Source organism: Buteo buteo, chromosome 13, assembly GCF_964188355.1.
Source record: "Buteo buteo chromosome 13, bButBut1.hap1.1, whole genome shotgun sequence".
Classification (NCBI taxonomy): Eukaryota; Metazoa; Chordata; class Aves; order Accipitriformes; family Accipitridae; genus Buteo; species Buteo buteo.
Genome location: NC_134183.1, coordinates 22,805,004 through 22,819,836, shown reverse-complemented (window position 1 = coordinate 22,819,836; position 14,833 = coordinate 22,805,004). Strand labels below are relative to the sequence as shown.

The 14,833-nt window shown below is 41.7% G+C and overlaps 1 protein-coding gene across 5 annotated transcripts in view; it reads right to left on the bottom strand.

Moving 5' to 3' along the window:
- The window catches only part of AKAP13 (A-kinase anchoring protein 13), a 227,667-nt gene that overhangs the window by 52,175 nt on the left and 160,659 nt on the right, over positions 1–14,833 (bottom strand). For all 5 annotated transcript variants that reach the window (XM_075045059.1, XM_075045060.1, XM_075045061.1 and 2 more), the window contains 3 exons: positions 13,679–13,760; positions 9,690–9,826; positions 2,777–3,123 (listed from right to left, as the gene is read on the bottom strand). In XM_075045059.1, the coding sequence (XP_074901160.1) occupies positions 2,777–3,123; positions 9,690–9,826; positions 13,679–13,760 (566 nt within the window). The remainder of the gene's footprint in view (positions 1–2,776; positions 3,124–9,689; positions 9,827–13,678; positions 13,761–14,833) is intronic.

Sequence of the window (14,833 nt, the reverse complement as noted above, 5' to 3'; positions counted from 1 at the left end):
TTTCTTTCCTCAGACCCAAACGTTAAAAACACTGCACCATTGTTGAAAGACAGGCATTTCAAATTCGCTATGAATGTCAGGAATTAACTGAAGGATGAACATCCTTTTGTGGCAGCCTTGTTAGTTTTCTTTGTATTTTTAATAGCAAAATGTAGACATGAGGATTATCTGTCAAGTGCATTTGAGGAGAGAGGGGAAGTGGAGGGGAACTGAGCATGTTTTCACATTTTATTTAAGATGATTACATTTTCTCTGATCTTTTCTGTGAACAAACTTTTATGCTTGTCCCTCTTACAAACAGAAAACACATAACACTGCAAAAGACCAAATTCTACAAAAGACTTATTTTTTTCCATAGGCTCTTTGGGTCCTGATCAGCAGGTCTATTTAAGCTTGACTTAGCTAACTTTGCCATCAGGGGAAAGACTATTTTTGGTGTGGATGGGGCCTGGACCAGGCTGTGAGTCCTTTGCTGGGGGGGCAGGAGACACCTCTTACAGCTCAGCTGACCATGCAGCCTGCCACCTTATTCCTCTTCCCAGCTGCACAGCCCAGTTCTAATCCTTGGGTTGGTTTTGGTGGCAATTACACTTTGTTTGGTCCATTTTCTGCTCATTTAGTGAGTGCAACCTGCTCACCAATATAGCAAAGAAATGCCACGGGTGCCCAGAGAAGGAGAGGGAGCACAGAAAATGGGTGGCAGGCAGTGGGAGCAGCACAGGTCCTGCCCATCAGCAGGACAAACCTTATCTAAGGCTTGTGCTCCATGCTACTTCACTTTAAAGGTTTGCAAAAGTCAAGTAACAATAAGGGCTTTTCCCCTTTAAATGGAAAACTATCTACTGCATGTGAAATAAGTGAATAAGCAAACACCCCGAATTTAACTGATTTGTATGAAAGACACTTGTTTGGGCTTCACTTCCTCAGTGTTTGTTGTTTGCTCACTAAGCAACCAGAATCTCAACATTGCAACAGCCACATATGAAAAGAGCAAAGAACTCCCCCCCCCACTAAATAATCCGAATTCCTTTGTAACAGAAACATAAAAACAAACAGGAATCAAATCAGCAGCAGAGACCCACCCAGCTTTTTTTTTTTTTTAATTAACCTATGTGACAGCTATCCTTATGAAGTGCCAGCTCTATCTATGAACATATGAAAATAATTACTGTTCCTTTAACTCAAATTTTCTTACATTTACAATGAATGTATTTTCCCTGTATCAGAAACAGCCTCCAAAGTCTGACGCAGGAGAATTTAACCCCATCTGTTAAGTGTTAGCAGTAATTGCCAGCTATGCAGTTTATTATGCTCAGAAATCCTTACATAACAGGTCCTACACTTAAAAATAAATCTCTCCAAATAAGTTTATGAGCTTATGGACTAATTCCATCATAAACCTGCATGTATACCTTATGCCGACTCTTTTGTAGCTGTAAAAAGATAGGTATTACTTAATTTATTTAAATATTACCTGGGGACCAGGAACGAAGCCAAAAAAAGGTGGCAGTGGCAAACAACAACAACTCTTTCACCTTATGTTACTTAGAGGGTCCTGAATGTTTTTCAACATTGGCTTTAAAATCTGAAGCATCTATGATACTGCTTTAGTGATACCCACAGCTCCTAATGTGTAAAGGATGCATACACTTCTGATGGGAGACTGCTGCCTCTCACAGGATTATCCAAAACGGGTCAGTAACAATTTACCAGGAACCCGTTGTGAATGGCCAGTTTTAATCTAACAGCATCAGCAAATGCGATGGCTCCATTCATCTTAAAAGCAGACCCATGGCCATGAAGATGGCAGCAGGCAGCCTGCAAAGCAGCACTGTGCTGCATGCCTGGGCTTGCAGCCTCTGTAAGCTGCAGGCCTACACCAGAGGGACAGGAGGATATGGCACCCTGACCCTGCTAAAACAACAGGTCATTCCTGCTCTGAAAGCATTAAAATGCATTAAAAACACTGGTCAAACCTCCACTGGTTTCAGAACACGCAGGGTTTGACCCCAAGTGTCTGGCAGCCCAGATGCTGAACAGTGCAGAGCACAGCAGGGAACCTTACACCAACTACTCTATTGGTGTTCATCTTCCTTTACTTCATCTTTTTCCCCACTGAGGTGGGGGGCTGAGCACCTCTTCTCCCCACAGTCACTTGGCACCAGCATCTACACACTCACATGGCTGTTACACCTCTCCCTCTTGTATCTTCTGAAAGAACAAATGGGAAAACTTCGCTTTTGAATCTTCCTGGGCACCACCAGGGACATCGGTGATGAGTTAGGTGGGACTTACTGTCCATGAGAGACTGAGGTGGAACCAGTTCCATGAAACAGGGACTACCCATCTGACCACTATGAGGAGCCTCCACACCTTTTTTTAAAACCCTGGTGCCTGTGCTATATTTTAATACAATCAGAGCAACAATGGTCGTGTTTATTTTGTGGTCAATGAGATTTAACACTCCAATAATTCCTTTAACAAAGCCCTTCCTATAGAAAGGGGTGGCGACAGTTCAAGTGGAAGACCTGTCCCAAGGTAATTCCATTTGCCCTGGAAAGCTCAAGCATATTGTAGGTATTAAGTGCTTTAATCCTGAAAGTTAATTTAAAACAAACAAACAAACATATGTTAGGAGATTGTCTTCACCCCTTTGAATGAAAAAGAAATAATCAGAAGTGACATCCTCAGTTTTCTGTTTTATCACGCCAAGTCTAAAGCTTAGATAAATATGCATGAGCGGGTGCAAAGTAAATCAAAGCAGCTCTTTACTCACCTCCTCTGATTTATTTCTGCTTCATTGGTGGCGTTCTTCCCTGGCCCCCAACTGTGTCGACGGAAAGGTGACAGTGGCCGCATGGAGTTTCGTAAGACGGAGGAATGAGCGGGCACATCCGTGATACTGTCCAGCTCCTCTTCCTTCTCTCCTCCCTCCGTGGCCACCATGTTCATGCAGCTGCCATCCAGGCTGTGCCTGTCCTTGGGCTGGACAAAGTTCACCGTCGGTGGGAAGGGAAGGGATGTGTCGCTGCCCAAGGATGAGTTCCTCTCCAGGGACATGGTGTCATCAGCAGAGGAACTGGAGCTGGTAACATCACAGGCAGACTGCTCCTCTTCAGGCTGCTGTGGATAAGAAAAATTAAAAATATATTAAAGTAGAATCATAGACTGGTTTGGGTTGGAAGGGACCCTTAAAAATCACCTACTCCAACCCCCCACCATGGGCAGGGACATCATTCACTAGATCAGGTTGCTCAAAGCCCCATCCAACCTGGTCTTGAACACTTCCAATGAAGTGAATATATTTAACATTTTAAATAAATGCAAATATTTTATATTTCACACGAGCTGAGAAATTTCCTAGCTGATAGCATGAGGCACATTAACCATCACAGAAGCAAGACTTTTTGCTCTGGTTTCAAAAGAGGTCGAAATGCTCTGCAGAGCAATCTCTTCCACCCCACAAGTCCCTGATCGCCATAACCCTGGGCTCCCAGCTTGGGTCTTCTGCCTGCCTCCCTCTCTCCAATTCCACATTTCATCCTGCACAGAAAATCCTGCTCCTCTCACCATTTCTGGCTAAAGCTGTTATCGGTCAAAGTGCCATAAAACCACCAAAGGTTTACAGAGAGCGATTAATGAGGAACTGGGTCATCATGACTCCTGATGACAAACTCCAGCCTCTCCCGTGGGACCTGGTATGGGTCTGTACCTCTCAGCCACGACAGCTCAAGGGCAACATACTGTTCCACTGCATCGTGCAGCACAAAAGGGACAATTATTCCAGTTGTGGAAGACAGACAGAAAAAATAAAAGCTTAAATCCCTGTCCCCCACTACTTTCCATTAAGCAGAAAGTTAATGCCAGGGTTTGCAGCATTTTTCAAATCCAACTGCAATTGAAAAATACTGTTCCACAGGATCTGCTGCCCTGTATTACAGGTCTCAAGTCATACTGCAATTTTTCGGTTTAGTTTGCTCCAAAAGCAGTAAGTGGAAGCCAAACCAGTTCTCTTTGGCCAAAGGCCACATGCTGACCATACATCCTGAGAAGAGCCTGTGCATATTCTGTGTTCCCCGTGGCTAGCATAAAAAAACACAAGCATCTCTCTGACATCACCTTCAGTCTGAAATGGTGTTTGCCCCGAGGGACTGACGTGGGAAGTTTCAATTTATTCTCCTGCAGAGCCCTGCGCTGTATCATTTAAAATAATAATAGGCAGAATGATCTGTCAGACCATATATAATAGACTATTCAGCAAAGCCACAGCAGTTAATTGTCTTCAAATAGCAGGCTCGGTGGGTCTCAGCAGAAGCTGAGCACTGAAGGAGCTGCAGGCTGTCAGCTCTCATTTGGCGGAAGACAACAGGCTATAAAATCCCGTTCTCAGAAAGGGCCAGATGAACGGGAGCGGTGCCACCCCAAGGCAGTCCTCACCTCGGATCCCACCACCCTGACTTTGTTCAAACCCAGCAGTGTTAAATGCTCCAGACACTTTTGCTTTTCTGTGCTTTTTTTTGATGGGCACACATTATAAGCTAAAGGCTTCTTGTTGAACTGAATAAAAAGAAACCGAGATGTTAAAAAAGTATTCTAATCAAACATTTCACTATTTAGAGGGAAGCCCTGTTTGAAGTTTGGCTATTTTTTATTCTTATTTTGGTTTAACAGGTACACAGTAATGTTCCTAAGGTCGTTTAAATAAATGCTGTCACGCTATTTCCCCTCTCCCATCCATCAAAGAAAAAAAGAGGAAAAAAAAGACAGCATCCACAGCACAACACCAAAGTACAAGGCACCTTTTAAACACAAAAACCACACTAAAAATATACCCCTCCAAAAGCATTCATTTCATGGTAAGGAATGTCAAATATTAATGGTGAATTTGTGTAACTACTTTAATAGTAAACATATACTGTAAGGTAAAGTATTGTATTTGACACGTACTTAAATAGGAAGTGTAGGTTAACACAAGAGAGAACTGAAATGGATGCCCTGTAAAGTTTTTGATGACGTTTGGTGTTATTCAAGATAATCTGATATTTGTGTGAGTCATGATGAGAGCTTACTGAATTGCTTAAATCCAGACAAATTAAGTAGTCATTATGTGGATAATACTCCTTCAGTAGAATAAGCAGTCTGCTTTGCTTTTCTGAGACACAGAAAAATACTGTTAGACATTAGGGCAGCACAGCAGGGGGAGAGAGGACTACCCACCAGCTGTACAGTGGAAGGATGGGACAGTTTGGAAACATTAAATTTGGATGCAAATCTAGCAACAATAGTGCAGAACACCAAATTATATAGGGAGGAATTAGAGTAAAAAGAGGAATTTTTATTTCCCATATGAAAATACTGCTCCAGTTTAAAATGCAGAAAAAGCACTTCCCTAGCAGGGAAGATTTAGGGTTTCCATCGTAAAGTGGTTCAAAAAGATATTTGAAAACTGTGAAATATATTTGGTCCATTTTAACTTTTACCTTGAGCATCAGACTGACTATAGAACGCAACAAACAATTCCCTTGAACCTGTGGCCCATTCTTATTCCTCTAAAAATATTCTGTCTTCATTTAATTTTTATTTTTTTTTTTGAAACAAAGCAAAATAGTTACTATGAAAGACCAGAACTCTGTCTGCAAAATGCCAAGTGTGGCTAACATCTAAGAAACATCTATATTGTAGCCACCTCTGCAAAAAATTAGCTATCTGGCCAAATGTCAGTAAATATGCATTGCTCTTTAATCCTACTTGAGTAAGAAAATACGCTGTTTGCAGAATAGAAATGGTTCTCTAATGTGTTCTTTTCCTACATGAAAAATGAAACACTAAAGAAATATTAATTTACTTCAAGTTAGGCTTGCTGCATTGCACCTCAATGAATTCAACCCTTAACTGTCACCATAAAACTCATGGCTGAAAAGAGCCTTTACAGACATGTGCTAACGGGCATTTTCTTTGCTCTCAGAAACATAACTTGGTAAGAAGCTAGTAACAAAAAATCAGATGAGGCGTAAAAAGTTAGTTTTCTGAGAAAGAATATATGTACTTCTTCAAGAATAGGGATAAGAGAAATCACTAGGATGGGGGGGGGTATAAGATAACTTCTTCAATTAAATCCCTCCATCTGCAGGTCTTGATAAGTGGAATTAAAATGTTCTTTCAATCATTTTCATGATGACAACACGCAAAGTGCTGAAACACAAACTTACTCTGCCCCCGATCTTGCACATGACAAAGACATTAAAGGTGTTAAAGTATTTAAAAAAAAAAAAAAGATGAAAAAAATTAAACCCTGGCATCCTGAAGTTTATTTGGCATACCATTACACTACAGGAGTCAACATCTTTGCTTGGCTTGATATATAATCTAGCAGTCAGTTGTTATTTGGATTGGCCTATGGCTCCAGGTTTCCTAAAATTAACCTCAGTAGTGGCCTCCTATTAATTATTTATCATAATTTTTATGGTTTGGAGTGGAGGAGTCTCCCTGGTGAAAGCCTCTCTCTTCAAACTTTTATTCCTTCAGGTGTTGGGGTTTTTTTGCATGGTTGGGTTTTTTTGTGTGTGGTTTTGTTTGTTTGGTTTTTTTTAATTCTGAAAAAATAAATGCAAAATATCTATGTATTTGTGTATTTCCTGAAGCAAACCAAAACACAGGCAGAAATTAAACAAAATTCAAGGGGTTGAGTTGCAACCCCTTCCTTTAACAATGATCTGTGGGTTCCTGACTTCCCAAGGGCCTTTCGTCTGAATCATTTCCCAAGAGGCACATTAAAAAACTTCCCAGTAACGCTGAATTTCAGTGGCAGGTTAAAAGTTAAGATGAGCAAAGCGTATGGGCTACGCCCAGGACGTTGCCAGATGATTGTGAGAAATGACCTTATGCAGCATTAATCATTCAAGAAGGAGGGTGTTGCAAAGCCTGCCCAGATGGCTGTCTGAGACAGAGAAGGAAAAGCAGGATGACGAGGACATGGGAATGAAGCGCTGACGCAAAAAAATAAAACATTTTGCTGAAGCCTTAGACCTCATGTTGGAAGCGATATCTGGGTTTCAGCGACAGCCTCTGAAGTCTGAAAATAGTGCTAAAGCTCTCTGAACCCAGCAGCTCATGTTACACAGCTCAGCACATGTCCTTCAGAGGAAAAAAAAAAAAAATAAAAAAGAGATAAGCACAGGAGACAGCACAGAGATGGTAAGGAGAACACGCACCAAACACCAGGGATGGTTTAAGGTACCTGCGATTTTGTGACCCCACAGACCCCGATTCTTCATGGTCCTGGAATAGAACCAGGGCTTAAAATCTACAAATTTCAAGTGATGTCTATGGAAGCAGCCCAAAGACAAAGGCCCTGGAGAAACAATGGCTTGTTCTTTCTAAATTCCTTTTAATGTATTAAGTAGTTAACAGAGGAGGAATGATCTATACAACAAAAAAACCCTCTAACAGACAAAAAGTTCGACTCTTGCTCCACACAACAGGGAAACAAGAACAGGACTAGTAATCACAATAATCACCATGACACTGAAAGGTTCGAGATCCTCTTTTTGTTCATAAACATGTTCTCTCTCTTCCCAGTTTGATATGGAAACTGGGAAATTGATTATTGAAACTGGGAAATTGATATGGAAATTTAATAGGCTTATAACTAACCAACTACAACCAAGACATGCATCTTATAATATTTTTCAGAAGAAAGATTACAACCAGCACTTATCTTAGTGGTTATTAAAAATATTTATCATTTGCATTTCTACCAGCTGGGCTGAACAGTCAACACCACCACCATCACCAACAACAAAAGACTGAATTAAGGAACAAGCTCGCGACACTAAACTAGCGTCTCTGGTCCTTCTAGAAATATTAACTGTGGAATAGGTACTCAGACAAATTCTGTGAAAGGAGACAAGGAATCAAGTTAGTCAGCAAAGCAGAGACAAAAAAAGTGACTGAGGTTGAGATTAGCTTTGAATAACTTCCTAAACTAAACTCAGGAACCTTTTGAACCCATTTGTAGACGAAGTCTGCAATCCACCGCATAATGAGAACAATGCAAAGGCTGCCAAACTAAGAAATTCCCTTTCTACAAAGAAAATAATTTCCTCCCTCTGCCTGCTCTCCACTGGCAATTGAAGATCTGCCTTCCCCACAACCTTCTCCTTTTCCCTGCAGCATCCCTACTCCATTGCACCACCTCTTCTTTTTAAGTTTTTTCTTTCTCATATTTGGAGAAAAGAAACTTTCCACATAAGAAAGAGAAAAAGCTAAAATTCTGTACAATATAAAATTTACTGTGTTCCCACAGCACTCTTCTCCCATGCACCCCCACACATGCATTAAATCAGGCTCAAATGGCAGTCGCCTGTCATAATTCGTGCAACTCTACACAAGAAAATTGAAGGCAGTCTTCTGCTCTGCCAAACAGCCTTATATTCTCACAGTCCAGGGTCCCGCATCACTTTGAGAGCAAGATGGGAAAGGGTGAGGCTGGTGAGCTCTGTGCCCTACCACATGCATTAAGGATGACTTTACTGTTCATTTATAGTACATGAGATCACTTAGCCTGGGCTGTGGTGTTTCCCATCCTGCTGGAAAATATTCACCATCATCTGATTTGATTTAAGCAAACAGAATTTTGTTTCATTAAATATATTTCTCTGAAAGCAAGTGTGAAACCTACTCCAAAAGTTTAGTTTTTCAGAGCAGGAACCATGCCTGCTCAAACAGGTAAGCCGGAGCTGAACCTAAGCATGTGGTTTCACAGAGCTGAGACCAGCAAGATAGCTGCTCTATGGAAGGTTCATGTCCTCTTTGATTCTGCATCACCCTATCCTTTCTGGGTGCTTTTTCATCATCTACTTATGGCAAGAAGAATATAAATTACCAGCAAGAAAGCAAAACCTAATCACCCTCTGAACAAATTCAGGCTGCTCTGATGCAGATGGCAAAAGACCGATGCTAAAGGGAGGCATCCTCTGTTCAGGAGGCTGATCGTATCTCAGGTCTCACCCACTCCTCCTTCCCCTTCTCAGCCGTGAGCAACACAAAGGGCACAGAGGTGACTAAGGTTCGTAATGACTTCTGTTGTTGATTTTAAGCAAACCTGAAAACATTCTCCTTCTGCTTGCACGCAAAAAGGCATTAGAGGTACGTCGCCTAGGCAACAAAACTATTCGTTGGAATTGGCCTTAAGTATCCAGAGTGAGTGTTTCCTTCCTATCCAAGGGGTCACACTGAATTTACAGAAAAACATTGGTTCCTCTGAGAATTACAGTACATAATTCTGAAGGTGTCAGGGCAGAGGTCATGTTTGCTGGAGAAAAGCTCTTTGTTACATGAGTTAAAGATGGCTTTCATATCATCTGTGCAATCCCTAATGAATTTGCAAGAAAATCCACCTTTTCAACTGTTCCTCTAGTGCCTGATTTACTTTTGGACAGTCAAAATTACTTTCATCTTTTTAACGTTGAGGGCTGCACGGTTTTTGGAATTCTGCTGCAAGTAAATATATCCCTCATGTTGCTGCATCCGAAGAGGGGACCGGATCCTTCCCATCTATTCCATTCCAGGATAATCGCTTCCAGGTTTCTAACTCACCAGTGAAACCAAGATGATGTGCATTTGCAGCATGGGTTTATTGAATCAGGCCTCCGAGCTTTTTTAACCGTATCCCAACCAGGCTTTCCTACCTTTCCAAAGACAAGGTCTTCCATCCCATCACCAGGCAAGGGGAAGAGGTCAGACTCGCTCCCAGATTCTCTTTTAAGGACACCCTGTGATGAGGCACAGACGCTACTCAGCCCATCTTCCAAGAAGTTCTCACATTCTATGGGAACAAAGCAGAAAGAGTTATGATCTGATGTTTTCTGTAGCATCCATACATCCAACTTGCATATTCTCAGTGAATTTAAGGATTTAAAACAAACAGTAAACACAGCTTTGTAAATTGTGTTCACCTCCCAAAACCATGCCTGCAAATTTTCAAATAATTTATTCAAGAGTTTAAAACTCTTTTAATGCATCATCGAAGTACATGGTGCAAACAGAAATTCTGCATTAAACAGCCATATGTGCTTGTAGCTTGAGGTGCTGATAAATATGCTACATATCAGGTACCCCACAAAGCATAACAGGGTGTTTCCCATTGATTGCAGCAACTGCTAAATTATATTAATATTCAATAAATGTAGAAATATAGCTTGACAATATTTGCTTTCTTTCTCAATTAAAGAATCAATTCCCTCTAAATGCCAAAGTGCTTTTAACACATACTGGGACGATTATTTCATTCCTTCTATACTTGTCACTGAAAAAGCACTAGTATGACTTCCATGACAAGCTTTACTTTTTGAAGATTCAAAAATTAAGTGTTTTTTAAAAATTCTCAGCTTTTCTAACTCCTGACATTGAAATATAAGCATATTGCATCTCTTTTTTCTTCCCACTGTTTTTATTGGGGTGATCAGCAGCACAGAAATAGACTACAGCCACTGAGAAAGCCCTTCCTTTCCAAAAACCTTAACAGACATGTATTTGCATAAAAAATGCCTGTATATAATTTCATTTTTTCAGCCTTTAGGCAAAGGTATTAATGACAATTTTGGCAATAACTGAACATTCTTTTCTCCCAGCTCAAAATATTTTCTATTTATTAGTATTTTTTTAAAAAAGAAAGGTGTTATTTTGCAACCTGCTCTAACTAAACAGATCCAAAACATGCTTGGCTCCCTGGAGAGGAGCCAGGGCAATAAAATATTGGTTCGCTCTTAAATTACACCTGACTAACTCCATCCTTGGCGACATCAAGCTTACACATCAATGCAACGATGACAGGTTTGGGTAGCTTGAAGCCACCTTTTCCCCTTCCCCATCCTTAACCTGCGCCTGACAGCAGCTATCAAACACCCCAGCTGCAGTCCAGCTGATGGGAATGACTCCACTGTTGGAGAAAATGATTTATTGATGGCAGCCGGGCTGCCCCCATTTAGGGCAGGGGGGAGCCGACGCCGGTTGGAAACCCCATTACCCCGTAGAGGAGTTTCCACACCGCAGAGAATTGGAAAACCACTTATTGGAGGCAGCGTGTCTGCTCCCCAGTCCTGTTCCCCTTTCCGTAAACCTGGAAAATCTGATCTGCTTTTCCATCATCAAGGGGGAGAAGAGAGGGAAAAAAAAAAAAGAAGGGAAAAGCAAAGAAGAGACAGAGAGGCTGTACAGGGAATGGGCCAGGGTGCTGGCTGTCCAGCTGGCAGCCGACAAAGCATGTCCGCAGCCCAGACTGAAAAACAAAGGGGCTCGAGCCACGTTCCAGTGGAAAATCAGCGGGGACGGTCCAGATGCGCCAAGGGACAGATACCTCACCCCAACGATAAATCACAAGAGGTAGCGAAGCCTCCTCTGCAGGAGCCTCCGAGGTACAGAGATGAAGCGGCGGGGAAGGACGATGAGGTGCAGAGTGATGGGGACCCACACACACCTCAGCTCATCTGTGCCGAGAAACTAATTCCCAAACCCTCTCTTCCCTCCACTCTCCTTTATTTTCGGTTGTTTGGAGGGGGGTATTCCCCCTCCCTTTTCCTCAGCTCGTTGGGCTTGTCTTCTTTGCTTTAAACTGCGCAGGCATTGCACAACGCCGAGTTCCGTCTCCCTGACCCGTGACCTGGTAAGCACCGGTGACAGCACTGCCATGACACGGGGACTGTGACCGCCATCACACAGCCACCCCTGCCTGCTGCACATCCTGCACTTATAGAGCAACTGTGCTTATCTGCTCCTCTCTGTGGAGGTACAGGTGAAAATACAACGATGATGGTAACACACTTCTGCACATAATGGAGAGGCAAAAAAATTTACATAGTAAAAAGCCCTAGGAAGAAAATTTCCAAGCAACTCTCTTACATACATTTTCCAAACCCTCATGTCCTCCAAGACAGGGCTGAGCCCTCCAATTCCATGCCAATAGGTATGTATCTGCTACACTCCTCCAGGCATTTAATTTCAAAAGCACTGACAGAAAATGAGAAGCTACAATTTCTGGAGTTACTTTTTAAGATTTGAGGACTCTGCCCTTACAAGCCATTTCAGCAGGATTATTCAGCAGGTAAAAAGGGTCCAATTCCCTATCAAGTTGTGTATTTTTAAGTTAGCCACATTAGGACAACTAGTGGTTTTATTGCTATTCAGTGTTGCCAGATTTCCTTGCCCTCTCTACACTGCACAGCACCGCAGCGCAGCCAGAGGGATGCATGTGCAGTAACAATATTATTTCTAGTAAGGCCAGAACCTGCAGAGCCTAAGATCTTCCTGCTGCTTCAGTCTGACTGGAGAACGCATTAATCAACTTTAAAACCTGCCTCTTTGTGCTTGTGTTACAGACACGTGTTACTATAATTATTAATATATATTTGTATATATGGCTACCTGATCACATAATTAATACTATATTTCTATAGTATGATATTGCATTAGATAATTAATAAGTATTTAACTGATATTGATCCATATGAATACACGATTATAGATCTGGCAAGTCAAATGAGCGCACATCATTTTGCAGCCAAATGGAGAGCAATATCTCTTGCCTGAAGTGTAAAAATACCATACCAAGAGGCAAGGGATTCGGCAACACAATTAGGAAAGAAGCAGCATGGTGATACCGCAGGTTCTCCTGTAAAACACTCTTGAAACAGCTATTCACGGTTCATGACTATTCTAAACAGAGCACTTTTTTTTTTTTTTTTTTTTAAATAAAAAAAGCACTTAACTTTGATGGGAGCTAGAACTTCTACCTAGAATAAACCCCACATTATCAGTCACCCACATTATCTCTTCTTAGCCTACACTCTGAAAAAGATTGGGTTTGAACTTCACATTGACGCTCAGTGCTTCAATCCCTGTTTTTCATTCAAGTCACTCAGATAAATTGAAGGAGATTCAGGTGAGACCCCTGCTCGTAATGAGAGCAAGGCAAGAAGCGTCCTCTCTATGAACAGTCCAAGGCAAGTCACTATTCAGGGCCCTGATAAATTACTCTATTTGTTTTGAACATGCATAATTCAATGAAAGGAAATTTTTTTCTTATCTTGGACACCAACCCCTCTTTGAAACTTGCCCAGACAAGATTTTCTGTCCCAGTGGAAGAGCCAGAAAGCACCAGCCAGCACGCAGGGCTCGGAGCTCAGCATGGCTGGTGGGCAGGGTGTGGGAACGATGTCTCTGAACAGCCTTCCTGCTTCCTGAAGGCAACTTTCAGAGGAAAAAAAAAAAGTAAAATAAATAAAACCAAGCCTACAGATTTGGATCTAAATGTGGATTCAGAAGTTTAAATTTCTGATCTTTTTTTTTTCTTTTATTGTATTATTCTTTTAGCTAGAAACCATGTCTGTGTGCCCCATCACACCTTTCAAGTTTATTAAAAAAAAAAAAAAAGGCAAAAAATTGAAATACTTTAAATGTGTAATTATTTAAGAAGATGACACACCACACAGCTCACTGCTAGTCAAGTGCTGCAACCACGTGCTAACAATGACTCATGGTAGATTCATTACACATTTTCTTTAGTTTATGTGTTTTCCCCATCAAGGCAAGGAGGTCAAAAATAAGAAGAAAAAGAAGGAAAGAAAAGGTGAGGAGAACCGCAGGGCTACTCATCTGGAGTTGCCACCAGCATGCTGCTCACCTGGAGACTCTCGTGTCCGCTTGCGCTCCAGCAGGGAAGAATTGGGACATGGCTCCAGCGAACACCAGCTTTCACGGTTTATCTGAAAAACAGACCAGAGCAAATCAAAGAAAGGTAACTCTTGCTAATGTCCCTGTTAGCCTCTTCTGCAATGTCACTATGCATCGACCAGCAGATATATAGTTATGACTTAATTTTGTCCCAGTAATAAAAATCTCAAAAGTAACTCATGACTACTATTTATTTTTTTTTTTTTAGCATCACTAAACAAACCATTAAAATATGCCAAAAAACTTTATTTCTCCGTGGAAAGTATGACTTCAAGGTGGCTCCTGCTCAAGGCAGGAGTTCAGAGGGAGGATGAGCCAGCGTTTAAGCTACTAGTTGAGGGCTGAAGAAACCTGGCTTCAATTATCACTTCCATTTGCAGTGGGACTGCAGGCAAGATACTTCTCTGCTTTATGCCTCAGTTCACTATCTACAGAACAGCAACTCCTTACCACCCATATTGCTGCAAAGATAATTACCTTAAAGATAGTAAGGTGCTCTGATAACGTGGAAACAAGGGCTAGGGAAGCGCTCAGGTCATGGTGAGAACCAGAAGCACTTTGTGTTTGCATTAACTGAAATGATGATGATGATGTTAGAAACCCCCATTTTAACCCTAAGACATATCACATGGTTTATTTCAACATCAGCCTTTATCATCTCACCCCGTCCCCCATCCTTTTCACGACTTCCAGTCTTTCAGCAAGGATGACTGATCTGTTCTCAGCCTTCTCCTCCATCTGTCTGTGCTTTACTCTTCCTCAGATGGGTTGTGTTGTCCAACATTTTGACTCTGAAGTCTGCTGGACTATCCACAACCCTTGGTTCATCCAACATATGCTTCCCACCGCTTTTGTCTACAGCCAGTGGACTCTGGAAGCCCCTTTGCTCTCTCTGCTTCAGCAGCTCTGCCATTTCTCCTAGCCGAATGCCTTGATTTGTCAAACACAAGCAAATCTCACCTGGACAATCCCATGTCCCATGTTACGAAATCCAGAGGTTGTTTCCCTTCCTGACCTGCCTCAACATACAGGATCTCGCACATTATGTTGTAGCTAAAAGAAAACTACTGAAATGGATGACTTTGATTTTATACGCCAACTATAT